This window comes from Galleria mellonella, unplaced genomic scaffold (genome assembly GCF_026898425.1).
Source record: "Galleria mellonella isolate WM207_F2 unplaced genomic scaffold, CSIRO_AGI_GalMel_v1 utg99, whole genome shotgun sequence".
Classification (NCBI taxonomy): Eukaryota; Metazoa; Arthropoda; class Insecta; order Lepidoptera; family Pyralidae; genus Galleria; species Galleria mellonella.
In genome coordinates, this window is record NW_026442184.1 from 183,169 (window position 1) to 206,427 (window position 23,259).

General features: G+C 36.6%; 1 protein-coding gene across 1 annotated transcript in view; it reads right to left on the bottom strand.

Annotated features, from left to right (window-relative positions):
- Positions 1-383: 383 nt before the first annotated feature.
- Positions 384-23,259, bottom strand: part of LOC113516445 (alanine aminotransferase 1-like) — a 45,167-nt gene continuing 22,291 nt past the window's right edge. Inside the window, exons 5-10 of the mRNA XM_052903001.1 lie at positions 19,418-19,620; positions 16,637-16,759; positions 10,502-10,708; positions 7,695-7,838; positions 6,690-6,804; positions 384-1,131 (exon numbers count right to left, since the gene is read on the bottom strand). Coding sequence (XP_052758961.1) covers positions 983-1,131; positions 6,690-6,804; positions 7,695-7,838; positions 10,502-10,708; positions 16,637-16,759; positions 19,418-19,620 — 941 coding nt within the window. The 3' untranslated portion in view covers positions 384-982. The remainder of the gene's footprint in view (positions 1,132-6,689; positions 6,805-7,694; positions 7,839-10,501; positions 10,709-16,636; positions 16,760-19,417; positions 19,621-23,259) is intronic.

Genomic DNA, 23,259 nt, shown 5'->3' on the forward strand with positions numbered 1-23,259 from the left:
ACCCGTGCCAACAACAAAACGAGCTGAAGCAGACCTGGCGGGAGCTGCTAGAGCGATCATTGGCAACACTTAGGTGGGCTGTGATGCGGTGTAAAAACCAAATCCTAGCCAATAACTCTCTAGACGAGAAGAACCGCGTGCGTCGTAAACTCAGCCAGTTTCTGATGAATGAGGTGGAGAGAACAAGGTCTTTCCAACTGGACATGCTGTGTGATAACTTTCAGTTATGCTACAATGAGCTGGTTCAAGTTAAATATCTTTCGACTTTCAATCAGAAGAAAAGTAACTTTTATTTTTTGTTTATTTATTTTAATACTTATCATCCAATTATCACATTTGTATGTACGTTTTCTAAAACAAAGGTGTTCGATTGAAAAACATGCTACAAATTTGTACAATTATTTATTTTCTAAAATAATTTACTGAATATGAATAAATTAATTACCGAATTGTCAGTGTAGTCTCTCAGTGGAATCCAATTTATCATAATGAGTGTGACTGGGGTTCATTTACATTTTATGTGTGAAATTGCTTAAATAATAATAAATATATAATCCAAACTTAATGGACATCAGCGTCCCTCTTAGAACATTCTTAAAATCTTAAAACCAAGGTCTAACTGTGGTTGCCAATCCACCTGCAAAGCGTGCCAACTACTGACAATACTCCCCTCATGGGGAGAGAGGTCTATGACCAGCAGTGGACAGTTAACGGCTGATCCCAATCCCAAAATAATTAAATATTTATAAATACAATTTTTTTTAATTACTTAATTTAAAAATAATAGCATGGCCGTAGCTTGAGGAAGGCATTAAGAGGCAATGCTCTACCTTAAAATTAAAAGTCCCAAGAAAATTAGACAGATTCGCTTTAATCAATTATGACTTATGCCCTACCAAAAAGTTTTTTGCCCTACATTAAACATGGGTCTAGCTACGGCCCTGAATAACAAGCTATCGATTAATATATGTAAATTAAATCGTCAGGAATACTGATCGAGGAAGTGTTGATGAAACTTGGCGATAGAGTGGAGCATGTGTTGGAACTCGTCTGGGGAATGCATTATCGTGGTGCGGAAGTGAAAGGAGCCCGGCAACTGACCGAATCCTGACCCTAGCACCACGCAGATACCTGCAACATAAACGAAGTCAGTTATCTGATATACTGGTCTATATATTCTAATGATAATTAAATCAACTTTTTTCAAATATACTTATTTACAAGCACTTTTAAATCGTAATTTTTTATGTATGCAGGGTTCAAATAGTTCTTATCGGTTGGGTAAAAACTCAACAGTTATTTTTTAAAATCTCTGTTAACATTATGTGTATAATTAAACGTAATATGTTTCAAAATTATACGGTCGTTAAAAGCCCATGCATGATCGACTAACACCATGCACATTTTTTATTCAAATAATCGTTAAGTGTGTAATAAATAGGCGTTATTCAATAAGTATTTTTAACCACAGTTTTAAATTTATTAAAAGGTATATCCAAAATATCCTTCAGTATCTTTTTTTTTATTTATTTAATTAGCATGCATAAATACATTAAAAAAAACTGAAATTTTTGGTATTACTTAAACCTCTTGGGCTTGTCTTATTATGAATATTTAATGTCCATTCCCATAAAATACCTAATATTTTTTTCTGAAAGATACTTTGAAACAGCAAGTTTGAATTTGTATCTAATGTTAAAATTATTAATGACCTTTTTAAGAAATAGTTGAAGAATAACAGAAGCTGACGGTTCACCTGATGGAAAGTGGTAACCGTCACTTATGGCTAGAACCATAGTCAATTGCATAAGGTATCACACATCCATGGTGCTGTAAAAGAAATTGATTTGACTAGAGCTTTATAAAGAAGTGCATATACAACAAGTTTTATTACAAAAACTATTTGAAGAGCGCTGAAGACCTATCCTTACACACATATCTCGCTTCATAAAAATTCTGAAATGTTTTGTCAACTATAATAAGTCAATCTAGACCCCTTCCGGCACCATATCTGTCAATTTGTTTTTTCTCGCATTTAAATCTGTTTAGTCACCGTTACATCTATTATTCTTTCCACATGCTCGAACAATAATTAATTTTATAAATAACTCAATCAGAGATCTATAGGTTAATATAAAATAAAAAATTATACAAACCGGAACGCGGACGCACTGCGAACATAAACATTTTTAATATTCACCGAGTTTATGTCGGAGCGGCGGAGGGCCCGCGCCGACTTGAGAATTTATCCCACTTCCCCAGTTGTTGGCCCTCGATAAATAAATGGAGTAAACTCCCCCTGGACCCCTTTCAGCCACCCCGCCGATATCGCGGCTGTATCTCTTGCATATATTTCATATCACTGAATATAATCGTCTAATGTATCAACAAATCGCTATTCCTTATAATAATATTTACATAAACAAAATAACAAAGCGAGAGACGACGTATGTAAGGCTACATACACGCGGTGCTCTCAACCGCCGTGCCGTGCTGTGGTTACATTTTTTTTATACAACTTAGAATGGCAAACAAGCTGACAGTCCACCTGATGGAAAGTGGTAACCGTCGCCTATAGACATGAGCAGTACCATGGACATAACAGAGTATACTGTTTCTTTTGCCCATGATACTATATCTTAAATAATAAAATAATATTAAATTATAAATATAATTTGTCTACAAACAAAATGAATAATCAATAACTTATACTCGTAATTTATTTTTGCAACATTCCGTCATAATAAATAGAGGACTCATTCTTGATTATGTTATTCATAGAATTCAATCATATACGTATATATCTTAGTTATAATGTACACCTGGTGTTAAAGTGTAAATTCACACCATAGAATCCCACCCTTCAAACCAAAACAAAGCTATGCCAACACAACCAGTGAAGACATCTAGTATTAAAAATATGTATTATATAGAAATGAGATTGAACAGTAATATTCATTGACGCTGTGCTCAATTCAATTAGCCAAAACAATAATAATCCATCAGCTATACGCGTGCACATCCAGTACTAATTGGACAACACGATTCACTTCTAATCAGCGGAATTGTTAGCGAGCGCGACACACTCGCTCGCACTAAGATAATTATCAACTTTAGTTGCATATACTATGTTAATATCACATCCGATGCCTACAGCTTCGGGGGATTACTTGTAATTAATATAGGGACTTTGAAATTAGTAAGCTTTATTATAATATTTAATCCCGCCGAGATGTCCTTTCACATTTCCGAATAAAGTTATAATGTTTTATATTGAGGGAGAAAGGAATAACAATCCCTTTCTCCCTCAAAAGTCTCCATTACTAACAAGTAATGGAGACTGAGAATCCCATTGCTAGCAATATACCCAACCAGGTCGACCTCCTCGCGGTTCCCCCTGGAAACTATCGTGGTTAATTCCTGATGAATTCATCATGATGGGCTATCTGGCCTGTTTTCATTCTCATCTATCACCCTTCACTGGTGCTCCGCCAGCGTATCCCGTTAGCGCAGGCGGGGTTACCATACCATTTTCACCCATTAAAAAAACTATCATGATTAATTCTTGATGAATTCATCATGATGGGCTAACTGGCCTGTTTTCATTCTCATCTATCACCCTTCACTGGTGCTCTGCCAGCGTATCCCGTTAGCGCAGGCGGGGTTACCATTCCATTTTCACCCATATATAAAAAAAAATGTTTTATATTATTATATGTAGTTAGAGGGAGAGGGAGACATTGTACAAAAATCGATTGCTCGAGTACCTCTAGTCCCATTCGTGTTTCTACCGTGAAGCAGTTGTGTTTGCATGGCTGTGTTTCGGTTTGAAGGGTGGGATATGACATGAATTTACAGGGTACAGAGGAATAACATCTGAGTCCTCAGGAATGGCAACGCATGGGGGTATCATGGGCGAAACAGTATACTCTGTTATGTCCATGGTACTGCTCAAGTCTATAGGCGACGGTTATCACTTTCCATCAGGTGGGCCGTCATTGTTTGCCATTCTAAGTTGTATAAAAAAAAAAGTAACAACGTAACAATACTAAAAATATATCAGTAGAAATACATGTAGTCAGAAAATATACAAGAGGCAGACAATAACCTCCGGTTACTTAATAAACTCTTATGGTTAAACTAGAGTGAAGAAATCACCTGACTCAACAAGGCAAGACAGAGAATCCTGCTCTGCAAAATCCAATGTTTAAATGTAATACATACAACCAAAACCGCAGGTTATATCTAGTTAGGTACTAAATAAATTGACCCAACCGAGAACTTTCTATCTAGTTAAATATTACTGTACTCCTGTACGAAGAGTTAAACAGTACAATGTTGAGACTGTCGGATTAGTTTATTTCAGTTATTTTCATATACTTATTGAAACTTGTTTATGATCGACTTTTGTACTAGAGGGAGACTTTGTACAAAAGTTTGCTTGGGTACCTCTGTCCCGGTGTTTCGGTTTGAAGGGTGGGATATGGCGTGAATTTACAGGGTACAGAGAAATAACATCCGAGTCCTCAAGAATGGCAACGCATGGGAGGTATCATGGGCGAAACAGTATACTCTGTTATGTTCATGATACTGCTCATGTCTATAGGCGACGGTTACCACTTTCCATCAGGTGGGCCGTCAGTTTGTTTGCCATTCAAAGTTGTATAAAAAAAAAATTTAAAAAAAATATAATTTTAGTCTGACAACATGTGTATGTAGATATTACATTTCTTATTGTATTTTGTTTCTCTTGGAATAATGTTCGTGACATATACAATATTCGTACATATGTATAAAATATGGTCTGAAAATATAGAAATTGTTGTCTCTGAAGATATTTATTCCCGTATGATCTTCTACAATATCATCTTATGTAATATTATTATAGGGTACAATCAATCAATCACTTATGTATCCAATGTATTTTTTATGCAAAACCGTGCTCTTCGCGCAATTTAATCTATGGAAAATCGTGAATCATTAAGAGAGAAGTTTAAAGAAGCAAATATTTTCGCTGTACCTTCACAATACATATACGCAAATATTTTTATAATTTTCAACTATATCTTATTAACAGTGATTTTAATAAATACAAACATGCTGTTCTGAAGTATCGTATTGAAAAAGTTAATAGGTCTTTTATGAGAATGGGCATTAAATGTTATAGAAGCACACCGATTGATATTTTAAATCTACTTTTTAATAAATTTAAAACTGTTATTAAGAAACAATAGGCTTTGTCCGTGTTATTAATGAGTAAATAATATTATATCCTAAACGATTACTTTAATGACAAACGTGCATGTGGTTAGTCGACCATACACGAGCTTTTTAATGATCATATAATTTTAGACACGGTACATTTCAATAAATACACATAATGTTAACAGAGATTTAAAAGAGTAACTGTTGAGTTTTTTGCGGGTTCTCCTCAGTAGATGACAACATTCCGAACCCTACAGTACAAGTCTATTTGAATAAAGTTGAATTTGAATTAATCATTTGGGGTTTCTGGGCCAGTTTTAATTATACCTGAAATATGAGCCTTGTGTTTTATTGGCAAAAAATATTGGAATATTAATACAATATCAATCGATTCTATTGTTTTTGATTGTCGTGTGGATTATCGTTATTTATTTCGTTTTGTGTCGTGGAACAATAGGGGCTTTATGAATATGCCGTCTACAATTCAGAACGAATATTAGAATTTTAATTATCCCGAAAAAATGAAGGGGCTTTATGTTGCTTGACGACTCTAAGTTCAGACAAAATCTCGACGGTATCAGCGTGTTATGTACGAAAAAGTGAAGAATATAGGGAATAAGAGTCCTAAACGAAACCTTTCTTTTTCTGTTTCGCTTTTTCCTCTCAAAGTCAGTTTTTTCTAATCTCGTAGCGCCATTTCTTTATGTTACAATCATTCTTCTCCATAAAAATCAACCATTCCAAATCTCTATAAACTTTTTAAAACCATATCGTTTCTTCTCCTTCCTCTTTTCTTTATATACATAAAAACTTTTTCTCGGCATGGTTTTTCCTTAACAGCAAATATCTATGCTGTCCCAACCTAGAATCTATAATATTATCAGATATCGGTGCAACAAACTTCCTCTAACATACTCATTTCGCACCGTCAACTCTAGTTAAATATGAATAGGCAGGTAGCAACTGGCCTGTTCAAGAATACTGCGTTTGATTGTAGCCGTGTATTTTTTTATTTTCTATCTTTTTATTAATATAAAGTTTGCAACAGTCATTTTATATTCATTTACATTTTTATTGTAAACTTAACTTGTATTTGAAAAAAGCAACAGCTGCGTTTTTGCTCATTATTCTTAGCTGTAATTGCATGCCGAACTGAGTGGTAGATTCATAAAAAATGTTCATAGGAATAAACCTACTTCAAATAATTATTTGAATTGAATAAACAAATTATTTATTATAATTATTATTAATAGCACCATGGATATTACAGAATACTAAGCGATCGTGAACTTGTTCATTACTGTTTCCAAAGGCTAAAATACTATGGCTCTGTACCTTAAAAAAGTATTGCTAACATGTACTTTAAATTCTATAGTCACGATCTCTATTCGCTCATCACTCCTCCTATTGGCATCATTAGTAACAGTGAAACCCGAAACTGTATTACTGTATGGTAGTGAAATATTGTCTGTGGTAAAAGTAACCTGTCTCTTCGAGCAGTCGAATGCAGTAAAATTCATCCGGTGTGACGCCCGCGTCGCGCGCTGCCTGCTGTGCTCGCTCCGGAACGTCGATGCGAGGATACGCAAACATGGAACCCTGCACATCAGTACCACCATTATATTACTTATAAAATAACATAATCCTGAATACAATTTGTCGAAAATTCCAAACGCACTGGCAGTATCGAGCCCCTAAATCTAAAGCAAGACTTTATGTATTCTATTTGTATAACGGATTGTGTTCTGAGGAACTGCTTAAAATGATACCCACAGCCACCTTTTATCATCACGTCGTTTGCTATCAACAAGGAGTTCATTCCCACGTTCTTGAACCAAAATGATACAGTGATTTCGGAGAAGTTTTCTTTCGCAAACACTCAAGCTGTAAAATAAGCTCCATACCGAAGTTGTCCTTGGAGATAACAGTATGGGGTTCTTAAAAAAGGGTGCAATAAGGTATCTTCAGCGCATGTGCCATTCCTAACGTTACAGACGTCCATAGGGTACAGTGACTGTTTACCGTTAGATGGGCTGTATGCTTGTTTCCCACCTTAATGGTATAAAAAGAATTGTTAATTTTTTCTCCACCTTAGTTAAGAAAACAATTGTTAATTTTTTTGAATTTTCTGAGAAGAGGCGACTAACGAACATAACATATCAGAAACAAGAGCATCGCAACGGCATCGCAGTCCCTATAGTAAGTCATCTAGGCAATGCGTTACGTTATCGCTAATATGGGAAGAAATCCGCCCCCAGCAGTGGGATATTAATAAGTAGTGATGAGTAAGCGAGTAGACACATTTATTGCCATGTTATCGAGAAAGTTTTGTTTCGAGTTTTCCTTGTCTTGCATTGATATATTGTTATACGGCGCTTTGTTATTTTTTCCTGTAGTTGCCTCTTATGATATTATGGGGATTAAAAAGAGGTACACTATTCTAACTCCGTCACACAAAGTTTAAATATTATTTTATATGATGCACCAACCTCAATGGGATTGCAGAAGTATCCGGGTATACTGTTGAAAGCTTCGTACGCGACAGCTGCCCTCTCGCACAGAGTACGGTGTATGTCGGAACGTTCCTTGATGAACTGCGGGTACGATGCAGACCCGGGAGTTGGAGGGCTCATCTTTAACAGATAACCTCAACATCAAACTGTGTCTCTATAATAGAATAGTATAAAACAAAGGCGCTTCTGTACGTTTACGAGTACATCTTTCAAATTATGCTACGGATTTCAATGCGGTTTTTATTAATAGTCAGAGTGATCCAAAAGGAAGGTTTATATGTACTATATAATGCATGCATGTTACAGATAAAAGTCGTACAAAGCCGGTGCGGGTTGCTAGTTTTCTAAACGAACGTGGAGACGCTTAGAATTGCAAACAAGCTGACGGCCCATCTCACGGAAAGGGGTAACCATCGCTCGCCTACAGACAGCTGTTGTTCCGCATAAGTGGCATCAGAGAGTATATTTTTATTTCAGCCGTTAAATGTCCGCTGCTGAACATAAGCTTTCCCCATAAGGGAAGTTTTGCCAGTAGTTGCCACGCTTGGCAGGCGGGTTAACAACTACAGTTAGGCATTTAGAGATGTTTTAAAAGAAACGTTGCTGTCCATCCATCGCCCTCCTTTAGTTGCCTCTTACGACATCCACGGGAAAGGGAAGGGTGGCCCATTTTATACCGGAGAACACACGGAGAATACATTACTACACTATAATACCGCTCATGTTTTGTCATATACTTGCACGTAGGTTTTTTTTAATGGGTGATAATAAAATGTTAACTCCATCCGCGTTATCGATATTTTATTTATTTATTTAATAAGGTTCACATACAACTTTTACATTTTACATGCAACTTAATAACACAAAAAATAATTTTGCCTAATGTAAAAATCTTTTATACGCGAACACTACATGCACTATTATAATATTTAATAAATCATTAACAATAACAGTAACAGTAAAATTATCTGAATAATAAGTAATTATGAACTTATGTCTAAGATTTTCCGCAATAAGCTATATCTGCTGTTGGTGGGTCCAAAATTGATGTCAATTTGATCGCTGTGAGCATTCAGAATCCTACACAATCTGGGTACAGGCGAGTTGGCTCCTAACACTGTTCTTCTTAACGGAGGACATAAAGGTGTTATCTGTTTCCGAGGTATTCTAGAGGGAACACGAAAGTTAAACAATTGAAGCAATGATATACACCGGCGGGGCACCAATGAAGGATGATAGGTGAGGATGAAGCAGGTCAGTTATCCCATCGTGACGAATTTAACAAGAATCGTTCACGGTGGTTTCCAGAGGGAACTACGTGGAGGTTGACCTAATATGGCATATTGCTAGCAATGGGGCTGTCAGACTCCATTACTAACAATCCCATTCCCCCCAAACTAGTACATAGGTATCTTACGCATATTCCGCTAATTGAGAATCTTAGATTGCAGCCCATAAAACTTGCTCAGATATATCAGTTACGCTTTGTCGCTTAACATCTCATGTACATCATGCGTCATGCGTTATGCGTACCCAGAAATTTCACTTCTCTCTTTTTCAACAGAATTCTTAGTTAAGACCCATGTTGCCATATTATAAAAATAAGTTTCTTTTCTAACCTTATATTATTCAATGTTATCCACGTGTAAATATCTCGCGAGATGTATATTGCTATTTAGTATATGGAACGGGCTGACCTTTCACGTCGATATTTGAGACCGTACTTGCGTCCGGCGCCCTCTCGTCGATCAGTAGCAACCCTTACATTGATTAAGTAATCTATAAACTACGACAGTAAACCCTTTTTATATAAATAACATACTAATGTTTATCATTTTTTTGTTTGCATTTCGGACTCATCCACGCGGTCATAGCTGGAAATCGGTGTTTTTCTCTTTGAGTTAAATTCCACACTGAGCTTTGAGCCTTTTTGCATTGCTGAGGCACAGACGTGTAAGCATATTTGTAATCTATATTTTGTTTGTTGTATTGTATGTTTTAAAATTTATTTGTAATGACTATTGTTGACTGTATTTAAATTATAATTTGATGAGTGTGCTTTAGGTGCAGATACTTTTTTTACCTCTTAGATAATTAGATTCTAATCTGGTAGACACTCCTAATAATTAGATTAATTAAAATTGTCCCACAACGAAAAAAAAAACAAACAGATTTCAATTAAAAACTAAACTACTAAACCGATTTTGATAAAAAATCTATGAAACTAATTTGTAAGTATATCCTTTTAGATAAACAAAAAAAATCCAAATCGGTTTACTACTGACGAAGGTATGAGGTAATTATCATAAAAGAAAATACAACCTCACTGAAAACCTCTTTTTTGAAGTCGTTTAAAAATTTATTTCCATATACACGTAAAGAATAATTACAGTATTAAAAAAAAAAACATTTTTTACGCTGAAAGAGATACGAATTCGGAGTAGAGTAATTTTTTGATGCTTTGGAACTATACGGGCTGACGATCTGTTTGATGAAATATGGTATCTTTCACTTATAGCAAAAAAAAAACTGTCACAGCTATGGTAGTTCTCATGCATTGCCATTGCCACGAATTATATCTCCGCATCTAGTAATATTACGGCGCCTATCTATCTAACTGAAATACAACCAAGCTAGTACAGTTATTTCACAGCACAAATACGAGCAATATTTGAAACATTGTCATATTCACTCGTTTTAAAAAATATTCGAACAATCATATTCCTTTGGAGTTCTCCGTATTTACCCTGTAAGTCTTAAGGATAGATATGCACATATCTCACCACACAATGTAGGACACACTGGCCCAGCACGCTGGGGCACTGCAGGATGGTGCGAGCGGCCCTCAACGCTGTATCCACCGCCGGCTGCAGTCGCAGCAACTCCACGTAGGCAGCACGCATCCCGGATTCCGCCGCCCAGCCTTTAGAGCACGTCACGAAGCTCGCCAGCTCCATTTGCGAATACGGCGGGCCCATCTCGAACATAACCTACGATTTAGAGTGATTAATTCATAAATTTTTTTATGCAACTTAGGTGAGATATGGCAGTGAATTAACAGGGTACAGAGGCATAATACTAGTCATTTGGAATTGCAACACATGGAAGTATCATGGGCGAAACAGTATACTCTGTTATGTCCATGTTACTACTCATGTCTATAGGCAACGGTTACCACTTTTCATCAGGTGGGCCGTCGGCTTGTTTGCCATTCTAAGTTACAGAAAAGAATCTGAAACCAATCAAACAGAAAAAATTCAAGACATTATTATTTTTAGCTTTTATTACTCTTATTAAGATCCCTCCCCCATATTTTTTTTCTTAAATATCACTTATATGCAGACATCGTCTATTTATTTATAGTTAACTGGACAATAAAATCTGTACAAGTGGCGAGCTTTATTTCGTATAGCATTCTCTACCAGGAAAAATAGAAGTTATTTGATAATAATGTAAATATAAGCACTAAGAAGAACTACGCTTCGCTTGTCACTACCACAGGATGGAGACAGGCCAGCGGCTGCTAAATTGTAATAATAGCAAGTGCCGCACAGCCTCGCCGATATGACCCTAGAGAGACCAAACTACTAAGAACCTGTTCACAATCCAGACGCCGAACAAACAAGACCCGAGGCAAATTAGGAAACTTTATGTCCTAAATTAAATTTCGTCTCCTAAAACTTGTTGGTCTGTTTATTTTGGTTATTGTTCTAAAGCCTAAGATTGTTTTGAGTTTGAGCTCGAACTATATACGCTATACGCTTTACAAATCTAGTACACATAAATTCAGTTTACAATATTTCCATATTTTTATTGTTTTTTTTTTCTTTGACGGCTCACAGGCGGTATCGAACCCTTAAATCTTAGGAGAGATTTTGCCTCACTCTACGTGTTCTACCGCCTGTACAATGGATTGTGCTCAGAGGAATTGTTCAATATGATGCCCACAGCCACTTTCTACCATCGTACGGCTCGCCATCGACAGGGAGTTCATCCTCATGTCCTACAGCCTCAATGGTCGCGTACTGCGCGGTTTCAGAGATGTTTCCTCCCACGAACACTCAGGTTGCGGAATGAGCTCCCTGCCGAGGTTTTCTCAAGAGACTACAGCATGGGGTTCTTCAAAAGGGGGGTAAAGAGGTTTCTTCAGGGTAGGCAACGCGCGCGTAATACCTCTGGTATTGCAGACGTTCATAGGCTACGATAACCACTTACCATCAGGTGGGCCGTATGCTTGTTTGACACCTCAGTGGTATAAAAAAAAAGATGATAATGAAATGGCAACCCCGCCCGCGCTATCGGTTTACACTGGCGAGGCACCACAGTGGTCAGACAATGGCCGAGATGATGAGATGATGAAGACAAGCTCAATAATAACACAAATAAAAAACAGATTAATTGATTGAACATTTTGATTTGTTACTAATTTCATTTTCTTTTTATTTATTTAACACTTTGTTGTATCAATGTTACATAAATTGTTGATGGATTTTAAATAAGTGTAATATATAGAGAGAGTTTATTTGATAACTATTTTGTAATATATTTACCAGAGGGAGACTTTGTACAAAAGTCGATTGCTTGGGTACCTCTGTCCCATTTGTGTTTCTACCGTGAAGCAGTTATGTTTGCATGGCTGTGTTTCGGTTTGAAGGGTGGGATATGGCGTGAATTTACTGGGTACAGAGGAATAACACCTGAGTCCTCAGGAATGGCAACGCATGGGGGGTATCATGGGCGAAACAATATGTGTCTATAGGCGACGGTTACCACTTGCCATCAGGTGGGCCGTCAGCTTGTTTGCTTAATAAAAAAAAATCACAACACACGTTGGTCACCTTATTATAGCGATTTGTTAAAATAGTTTATAGTAATATATTACAGAATACTTGTTATATTAATACTAATATGCCTGACAGATAGATACATAGACACTCTTTATTGTTTCCTCCAAAAGATTACAATAGTAAACTTATTATAAATATAAACAATTATAGACACACACACACACACACACACACACACACACACACACACACACGCATTATTTGTCGTTATATTTTTTTAATAAACTAACAAACTGATTATAAGATAAATTTAAAAAAAAATCCGATAGAAATTGTTAGCGCCGCCGTAATAAATTTGACTCCATATGAAATGGGAATAAGCTAGGGGCAAGAACAAGAGCTAGAGAGAATTAAACCCGAGACCTAAACTACATAACAGAATTTCCAAAATGTTGATAAGTTGTAACAGTGAGTTATGTCAGCGGTCGTGTTCCCGATGGGGCGGTAGAGGGCGCCCCGGGCGGCCGTGTCGACACGGGACCCAATGATAACATCGCTAATACCACAGCCGCGCCCTACCAAAACAATCGACCAGGAACTAATATTTACGGATCATACAAATCTTCATTTCATATAGGAAATTAAAATAATCCACGGGAAAAAACGTGATAACATAGCATTCAATAAGAAGTTGGACTTATTGGTCCAACTTCTTCGGCTGTAAAGTTGTTAAATAGTTAATAAAAGTTTGTTAAATATATGTGTATATTTGTCTATCTATATCGTATATTATATTTATAGATGAACCAGTGGAAGACTGTACAAAATTCATCTGCTTGGGTACCTTTGTCTCATTTGTGTTTCTGCCGTGAAGCGGTTTTGTTTGCATGATTGTGTTTCAGTTTGATGGGTGGGGTATGGCAAAGAAATTACAAAGACATAAATTTAGTCCTCAAGAATGGCAACGCATGAGGGATATCGTGATTGACAAAGTGTACTCTTTTACGTCTATGGGCCGTCAGCTTGTTTGCTATTTTAAGTTGCACAAAAAAGTGTATATAAGAATAGATATCAAACTGTAACAAACCTAAACAAAACCATGCAAACACAACTAGTTCACGGTTGAAATACGAATAGGATAGAGGTACCCAAGCAAACGACTTTTGCACAAAGTCTCCGTCTGGTAAAAACTAGCCATTCTATAAAATAAAGAAAAGGGCAATATTAACCAATTTTTAGAAGAAGTCAAAATTTTTATATATAGATATCTGTGATTGTTTGTTTATCACTACATAGTCACTTCCCGTCTGTCTGTCCTTATGTATGCTTACATCTTTAAAATTACGCAACGGATTTTGATGTGGTTTTTTTAAAAGATAGAGTTATTCAAAAGGAAGATTTATATGTATAATACATGCATAATATAGTGGAGAAACATTGATAAATTTAAAGGTTTCTAATGTGATATGAAATGTGATTAAATATAGTAATACTACGAGTATTAGTATAACAAATTTTATGTTTATAGATAACAAAGAAACTCATTTTGACTCGTTTTGAAAATCATTGTACGCAGCCACATACGCGGCGCCGTGACAGTGAGCCGCGGAAATCACGAAAATTCATGACGTTTACGTAACTGCAACGATAAACATCGGTGTGCGAGTGACAGTTTCATTACATTGTCCATGCATAAATAATTTACTGCACGTGTTACTTATTAAAATTTTGTATACGTATGACATGTGAGGTGCCTTACATAATATTTATAACGCGAGAGTTTTTAAAAACCTATTTAATGGTGGATCGCTGAGTGAAACTGAGGTACAGAGGAATAACACGAGAGTCCTCAGGAATGGCAACGCATAGGGGGTATTTTGGGTGAAACAGTATACTCTATTATGTCCATGGTACTGCTCATGTCTATAGGCGACGGTTACCACTTTCTATTAGGTGGGTTGTCAGCTTGTTTGCCATTCTAAATTGCATAAAAAATATAAATGTATACCTAACATAGATTTTTTTTTTTTTTACAACACAGGGGGCAAACGAGCATGCGGCTCACCTGATGGTAAGTGACTACCGCCGCCCATGGTCACCCACAACACCTACGGCATTGCAGGTGTGCTGCCGGCCATGTAGACATACGTAGACATGTAGCTCCGGTCGTCAACAGCTGGACACAGCTGGTTGCATATAAGTGGATACATATATGATATATGATATATATATATATATATATAGTATTATGTAACTTTACACGAATGTTCGCGTTGATTTTCATCTTTTATAAACCATAAATCATTGAACACGAAAATCTAAAATGCTCCGATGGTGAATTGGTCAACATTAGCACGATCATTTTAAATTGTCTTCGAGAGACTGTTTGATTACATTTTTCGTGGGCGCTCGCGTAATTGTATTACAAACTCTTCCGGCTTGATTGGATACTTATATAACTGTATAGATACAATTAAGGTTAACAACGCCCGTTCCGCTCCGCGCCGACACATACAAACTCCAGCGAGCCACTAATCCCGCCAGATTTCGGAGGCTTCCGAGTTTGGAATGACAGAAGGATAAATATGGATGAGGGTGTTTGTTTTGCCAATCGAACGCTACAAACTATACTTCGTGATACTCGTCTCCAATTTAAAACATTTAATATAAAAGATTTCAATCGTTACCGAGTTAAGCCTAATTTCTAAAAATAATCTTCCAACAGCGTCCCTCTTAAAACATCTCCAAAGCTTAACTGTGGTTGCCAATCCGCATGCCGAGCATGGTTACTACTGGTAAAACCCCCCTATTTAAAGATATTGTTAGTAATGGATTTTAACTGACCTATTGTCAACAATACACCCTATCATGTCGACCTCCACGCGGTTCCCCCTGGAAACCATCGTGGTTAATTCTAGTGGAATTCGTCACGACGGGCTCACTGACCTACTTTCATCATCACCTATCATCCCTCACGGGTGCTCCGCCAGCGTGTACCGATAGCGCAAACGGTGTTACCATTGCATTATCACCCATTAATTAGATATAGTGCTTCTAAGCCACCTGCGTCCACTGACTCTCTTCACACCTTTAAGGATGCTCGCTCCATCTAGTGGCATATACAAATAACCTATAAAATTATTATGAAGATTCTTCTCATGGAATAACCTTCCCTATATTATGATTCGCTCCTCTGAATCGCATGTCACTGAATAAATAACATAGCTGATCATGTGATGCTAAACGTATTGAACTCTCACGCTTGATTTGTTGATTTCTCTTAACTTTATTTCCTTAGAGAGTTAAGCTTATCCGAGCGATGTTAGCTGCGAGTGACTCAGTAATCGAACGATGTGTGAACAATTTCAACTGTGTGTAAAATCGCAAATTTTTAAATAACTTAGTTTAATATAAGGCCAACAAGGCAGTAAATCCTTTCGATTGGTGAAAAATATCAAAAAAGCTTAATAATTAGTAAAGGTTACTTAACGATTCACATACAAAAATAATTCTCTTTTTGGAAGTCTTTTGCAAAATATGTAATGGCAACACGCTACGCAGTGTTCTTTAAACTTTTAAAAACCACGAACGTCTTTCAAACTGTTCATGTAAAGCTGATCTCGGCAAAAGACAACTATTGTAGAAAGAGCATACGACATTAATTTCAACAAAATTATTTTAAATACAAAACTTTTTAATTATAAAATAATCATGCAAATTGATCCTTAATGTGGAAGAAACCGGTACACAAAGACTCTCGAACACAGTACCTTTTACAGAATTATATTAAAGTTTAACCAGAGGGAGACTGTACAAAAGTCGATTGCTTGGGTGCCTCTGTCCATTCGTGTTTCAACCTTGAAGCAGTTGTGTTTGCATGGCTGTGTTTCGGTTTGAAGGGTGGGGTATGGCGTGAATATATTGGGTACAGAGAAATAACGCCTGAGTCCTAAGGAATGGCAACGCATAGGGGTATCATGGGCGAAACAGTATACTCTGTAATGTCCATGGTACTGCTCATGTCTATAGGCGACGGTTACCACTTTCCATCAGGTGAACCATCAGCTTGTTTGCCATTCTAAATCGTATAAAAAAAAGTGTAGAAAGTGTTCTTTAGAAGTAGTAGCGTACCTTCTTGAAGGAGTGGAACGGCTTGCTGATTATGTTCTCCTGGTACACTTCGTCTGCGATCAGGAACAAATCGTGTTCATAGGCGAATTTTATCACCTCTTGTATATTCTCGCGGCTTAGTACCTATAACAATATAATATTATTTAAATTCATTGTTTAAATCAGATAAACAAATAGTACATTACTGCAGCGGCCAGCAACTGAGGCATTGATGGACGAACGTGCAAATGTGGGCCGAGGCGAAGCCGAGGCACACATACGTGAGTCCATCAATGCCTAGTTGTGGCCAAGGCTTGTATAGTACTTTTCTCAAACAATGCGCGGAAATCAAAAACATAATTTTACTTTTTAAGTTCAATGACGAATAACGAACAATAATTTTTCACGCGCCATAATGTTCTTTTGTTTTTTTTTTTTTTCAATAAACAGCTTTCTATTTGCAAACCAGTTCGAAATTTAAATAAAACCTTTTATTAGTTACCTCCTTGGTAGCCATGTTTCGAAGTAAAAAGTCATTCCATTTTTAAATTACAGGACAGATATGAGTTTACATAGTAATTTATCTGGTCGCAAAACACGACAGATATGGATTTTCATACAACTTTTGCCGGCCGCTGCCCGCATGTATCTGGCCAGTACGGCAAGTTTGATTTATCTCGAAGAAGATTGTCAAAATAATGCTCACATTTCCAAGCATGTTTGAGAAAAGGATATTCTATTCTATACATTTAATGTTAAGTAATAAAATAATAAATGTTGTATTAAAATACAATATTACGATTTATTAACGATCGAATCTCTTCCCTATACGAACACAATAAGATTTAACTTTGTATACGCTACACGAACCCTTAAAGTTGGAATGGAGACTATAAAACCGTATTTACGGGTTGGTAACGATTACATGAGAATCTATAAGAATATTTTATTCAAATCCAATTAAAACAAATAATTTATTCAGAGTGTTGTCTGACCATAGATATATATTACAATAGATAGCGTATCTATCGGTATATTATAACAACGAAACGTTACTTAGTTTTTTTTTTATATATATAAAAGAAAATACGAAGTAATCTGAATCGTGAGTACTGACATAGTCTACCTATCGTATAAACATGAATAACGCCATGGAAATCACATAATATATTATGACGGCCATGGTACGCCTCATGTGTTGCTGAGATGTCATCCATTGACTTAAATCAAAACACAGTCATGCAAACTCAGCTACATGATACCAGAAATACGAGTGGACGAGAAGTACACTACCACAGATAATATACTATGTATCACCACACCATTTAAGGGAACAAAACACAATACAACACTGCAAAATATCTTTAACAAACTTTAACTTAATATATCTATAAACAATGTTTAAATCGCGTACAACCAAGTATAAATAGAGAAATATTATGGGGCTCCATGCCTAGCAGTGGACACCACTGACAATAACTAATTTATTGATTACTTCACATTCGGCGTCAAATAGCTTCGTCCTCGTCGAACGAACGTTGATAAATCTGAATAGTCTTTTTTTATAAATTATTAAACCATTAATTTTATTACAATAAAAAACAAATGTAATGAATGTTTTGCCGCTGTCCAAATAAACTTCTGCTTTCTTATGATTACAAATTAACTTGCAAATTTATAGTTCAGTTGCGACATCTGTTTACAACCATATCTATGTGAAGGGAAAGGGATTTTTAGTGATGGAGACTGAGAATCCCATTGCTGGCAACATACCCAACCAGGTCGACCTCCTCGCGGTTCCCCCTGAAAACTATCATGGTCAATTCCTGATGAAATCATCACGATGGGCTAACTGGCCTGTTTTCATTCTCATCTATCACCCTCCACTGGTGCTCCGCCAGCGTATACCGATAGCGCAAGCGGAGTTACCATGCCATTTTCACTCATTAAAAAAAACTATACCTATGTATTTATATTTGTAATTCCAGCAGTACATTACAAAGGAATATAATTTGTTCCACTAAAAAGTAGCTATTCTCTTTATCATCACTAATATTGTAAATGTAAAAGTGTGTTTGTTTCATAGTTTTCTTTTCTCTTGGTAGCTTCAACTAATCCAAATTAAATTTTGATATACACATAATATTTGTGATGGCCTACATAGTTTACATTTTATTTAAATCAATTATCGTAGTCATGCGGACGAAGCTGTCGGTAAAAACTAGTATTTTTATAACTATTATACTCTGTCCCATTCGTGTTTCTACCGTGAAGCAGTTGTGTTTGCATGGCTGTGTTTCGGTTTGATGGGTGGGATATGGCGTGAATTTACAGGCTACAGAGAAATAACACCTGAGTCCTCAGGAATGGTAACGCATGGCGAAACAGTATACTCTGTTATGTCTATGGTACTGCTCATGTCTATAGGCGACAGTTACCACTTTCCATCAGGTGGGCCATCAGCTTATTTGCCATTCTAAGTTGTATAAAAAAAAAACTATATTAACTTTCATCTTGACCGCTTTTTAGCTTTTAGTCTGGTTTAAAAAGCATCTTCTATTCTTATGAATATATTATATTAATATTTATGAATGTGTATGTTATGTGTTTGTGTATAAATAAAATTGGCTATGTATAAAATTTTGTCTATTTTTTTTTTGTTTGTAAATTGTCACCGCCCGTTGATACTCATGCCTGTTTCCACTTTAGGTTTATTAAAAAAAAGCAACTCAGACTCGCTCGCCCTTGTGCATTTGTTTTACACTATGTATTTCTATATATTGCATGTATATTAAAACATACCTGTCCCGTCGGATTCCCAGGATTAATAACAACGAGTGCGCGGACATGCGCAGTCTGGCTGGCCTGCCGCCAGCTCCGCGCCAGCTCCTCCGTCTGCAGCGCCCACCGGTTGTCCTCGTCCAGGTAGTAGCCCGCTTGCTGCACGCCCAGCTCCGACAGTGTGCCCGAGAACAACGGATACTGGGGTATCGGGATCATCACCGCTGTTGGTCATTGGGATGATTGAGAAAAAAACAGAATAGAATTGTCCTAATAATGTAGTTCTATAGATGAAAACACACACAGCAGTCTATTGTGGAATGCTCCTGCTCGGCTGTGAGCGGAAATAGATGGAGACACGTTGCGAGGACCTCAATCACGAAGAATATATAATTATAGTGGATTGTCGATGAGGCTGATCGATTGGTTTTTTAACCTACTATTATAATTTTATTATTATTAATTGAATAAATAGTTAATGTAATGTTAAGTCTGTATTAATATATATTTCTTTTCAGTTACATGCTGATATATTGGGAGAAACATCAGGCGATATGTATTAGATATAATGTAACTTGTACCCAATAATAATTTTGTATGCTTTAGAATATAAGGCGACCATTTGTACTTTACAATAGATCAATATCTGTAAAAACAATGTTCTGGCAAATAAACAAATGTAATCTAATCTAATCATAAAAATTATGGCCACTCTGTCAAGAGAATGTGGCTGTAGAGAGACAGAGAGAGAGCGAGATAGGTGAAGAAAATTTTAAAATTGGTTAAGTAATTTTTGAGTTTATCCATTACAAATAAAGTAGTGATGCAATGGAAGGAGACGACGTAATAGATTGTGTGATAGATGATATGCATAAAAATAACAGACAGAGATCTCTAAAAGAATAACGTGGAACCATGTGTCTTTTCAAGCAAATTTTAGATCACAAAGTTAATATGCGATTAAACTCTATTGCAAAAAGAATTAAAATCAATTTGGAACTGGCAACGTCGCAAATAGTCGCAAAATATAAACGAATCGTAATAAAAACTTTTTGTGGACGTTTCAAAAACGGTTTTTAGAATTTGAAACGTGCAAATGAACGCTTTCGTGTGATTCTTCACTTGAAATAGTAGCCTTAAAATTCGAACCCACTTTACGGACCCTCTTAGAAAAGAGAAATATTTTTTCAATTTTTTCTTTGCAATAACTTTGAGCCAGCGATACCTAAAGCCACGTATAAAATATATACTTTCGTGTATATTTTGACTTTTTATAATTTCTTCTGAAACTTTCGACCCTCTTTTTAACCCCGTAAAATTACGGGGTCAAAAAGAGGGTTGAAAGTTTAATGAAGGATTTATTTTAATAATGGTCCGAAGAACTTAGAACTTGGTGAAAATTCTTCGATATATATATTTATTAGCTGCGACTTTGTCTGTATGACCGTTATACATTAATAATTTTTTGCATTATTCATACAAAATCGTTGAATAATATGAGTAAAGATGTGATATTAGATTTACGTTTTGCCTATTTTAGTATAAATTCTAAAGGCCTTTACGTTTTATCTACCTACTTGTACTAATGTACAGTCAATTAAAAGTTTATCTGCTAACTACATGCCAAGCCATTAGGTATAGTACTTGGCTCGCCCCAGATTGAGTTACTTAAGCGATTGTTGAGCTTCACTTTGTTATTTACTAAATTAACATGCGCCTCCTCACCGCACCAAGCCGATAACAGGTTCATGTGGCGACCGACTTAACTGTCAATTTGATATCGCCCACGGAATAACCCTTGTTAGGTTACAATTTGGTTATAGCATTAAACAAAAGGGTAATGTAATATTGTTGAACCTTTTTGCTTTAAATAGAAAATGTTAAAAATACGTTACGAGTTTAACTCTATAGACTTATTTTTATGGTATACGAACTTTGCCCATGACTCTGTCCGAATGACAGGAACCTATCGATTGCCCAGAATGAAATTTAGCGTATGTTATTCTACATAGTAAATAGTTAATTTCACCTAACCACTAAGACACCATGAGATAACATGAGCTGTAAATGGAGTAAGAGAGTAGGGATTTTTAACAATGTACTTTATCAGGTCGACCTCCACGCAGTTCCTTTTAGAAACCATCGTGGTTAATTATTGCTGAATTCGTCACGACGGGCCTACTGACATTTTTTTTACAACACAGAGGGCAAACGAGCATGCGGCTCACCTGGTAGTAAGTGACTACCGTCGCCCATGATCACTCACAACACTAAAGACATTGCAGGTGTGCTGCCGGCCTTTTAAAAAGGAATATGCTCTTTTCTTGAAGGTTATGTTGTCGTATCGGTTGGAAAATACTGCTGCTGGAAGTTGATTATAAAGAGTGGTTGTGCGTGGGAGACCCTGCTTCCATTTCACCTGTCACCCTTCACTGGTGCCTCGCAAGCGTATATCGATAGCGCAAGTTGAGTTACCATTCCAATATCATGCAAACAGAAAAAAACAAGAACTACAAACCCAATTGGCTACTCGACTTTTATCCGCGTGATTAAAACATTTAATTGAACATAATACAAAATACTATATAACTTTCTATTCTTAATATATGCTATGGGGGGGAAAGGAGTTGTTAGCAATGGAGTGTGACAGCCCCATTGCTAGCAATATGCCCTATCAGGTCGACCTTCACATGGTTCCTCCTGGAAACCATCGTGAACAATTCTTGTTGAATTCGTCACGATGGGCTAACTGACCTGCTTCATCCTCACCTATCATCCTTCACTGGTGCCCCGCCGGTGTATATCGATAGCGCGGGTGGGGTTACCATTCCATTATCATATCCATAAAAAAGTTGTGCTATATATTTCGTGACGATTTGCTAAGTCGTTAAGGTGTTAAACAAACAGGTTCACTCGTGCCAGTTTTAAATTAATTATAAAGTGTTTACCTCCGCGTCGATCCCGTACTAATTTGTAAAGATTGAATTCATTTCAAATTATGAAATTTAACGTTTCATCAATTGTCGCGGTGAGTATTGTCGTCGCTACGAAGTAATATAATAACATTACAGTAAACTTCATGCTCTCAGCTTCGTTAAATACATTAACTTTTTAACAAACATCCTTCCCAGACTTTTATTGTTTTCGACAAATTTTCAGACCTTATTTGTGCACGCGCCAGTCTGTTTTAAACTTAATTCGAGTTGAAAACTTTCTGTTGGTGTATTAATAAACAAATTGAGTACTAATTGGGTAAGGACTCAGTTACACCGTACTCTGCGTGGGCTGGTGACCTCTCCATCGGCCTACACACTAATTTTATTTAAATAAATTACATAAGAATAGGTCATTAAATATAAATGACCTATTTATAGACTACGGATGTGCTAAATATATATATTAATATATCCGCATTTAACTGTTTATTTAATTTAACACTCAGGTTATGAAATGAGCTCCCTGCCAAGGTTTTCCTAAGCGACTACAGCATGGGGTTCTTCAAAAGGGGGGTAAAGAGGTTTCTTCAGGGTCGGCAACGCGCGCGTAATACCTCTGGTATTGCAGGCGTTCATAGGCTACGGTAACCGCTTACCATCAGGTGGGCCGTATGCTTGTTTGCCACCTCAGTGGTATAAAAAAACTGTCCACTGCTATACATAATCCTACCTTTTAGAGGGGTTTGCCAGTAGTTGCTACGCTTGACAGGCGCATTGGTAGGCTTTGGAGATGTTTTAAGGGGAACGCTGTTGCTCATTTCCCCACCATAAGCTCTCTTAGTCGCCTCTTACGACACCCATGGGAAGGATGGCCTATTCTATCCAAAAAGGAGGTTATCAAATTGATTGTATTTTTATTACGTTTGT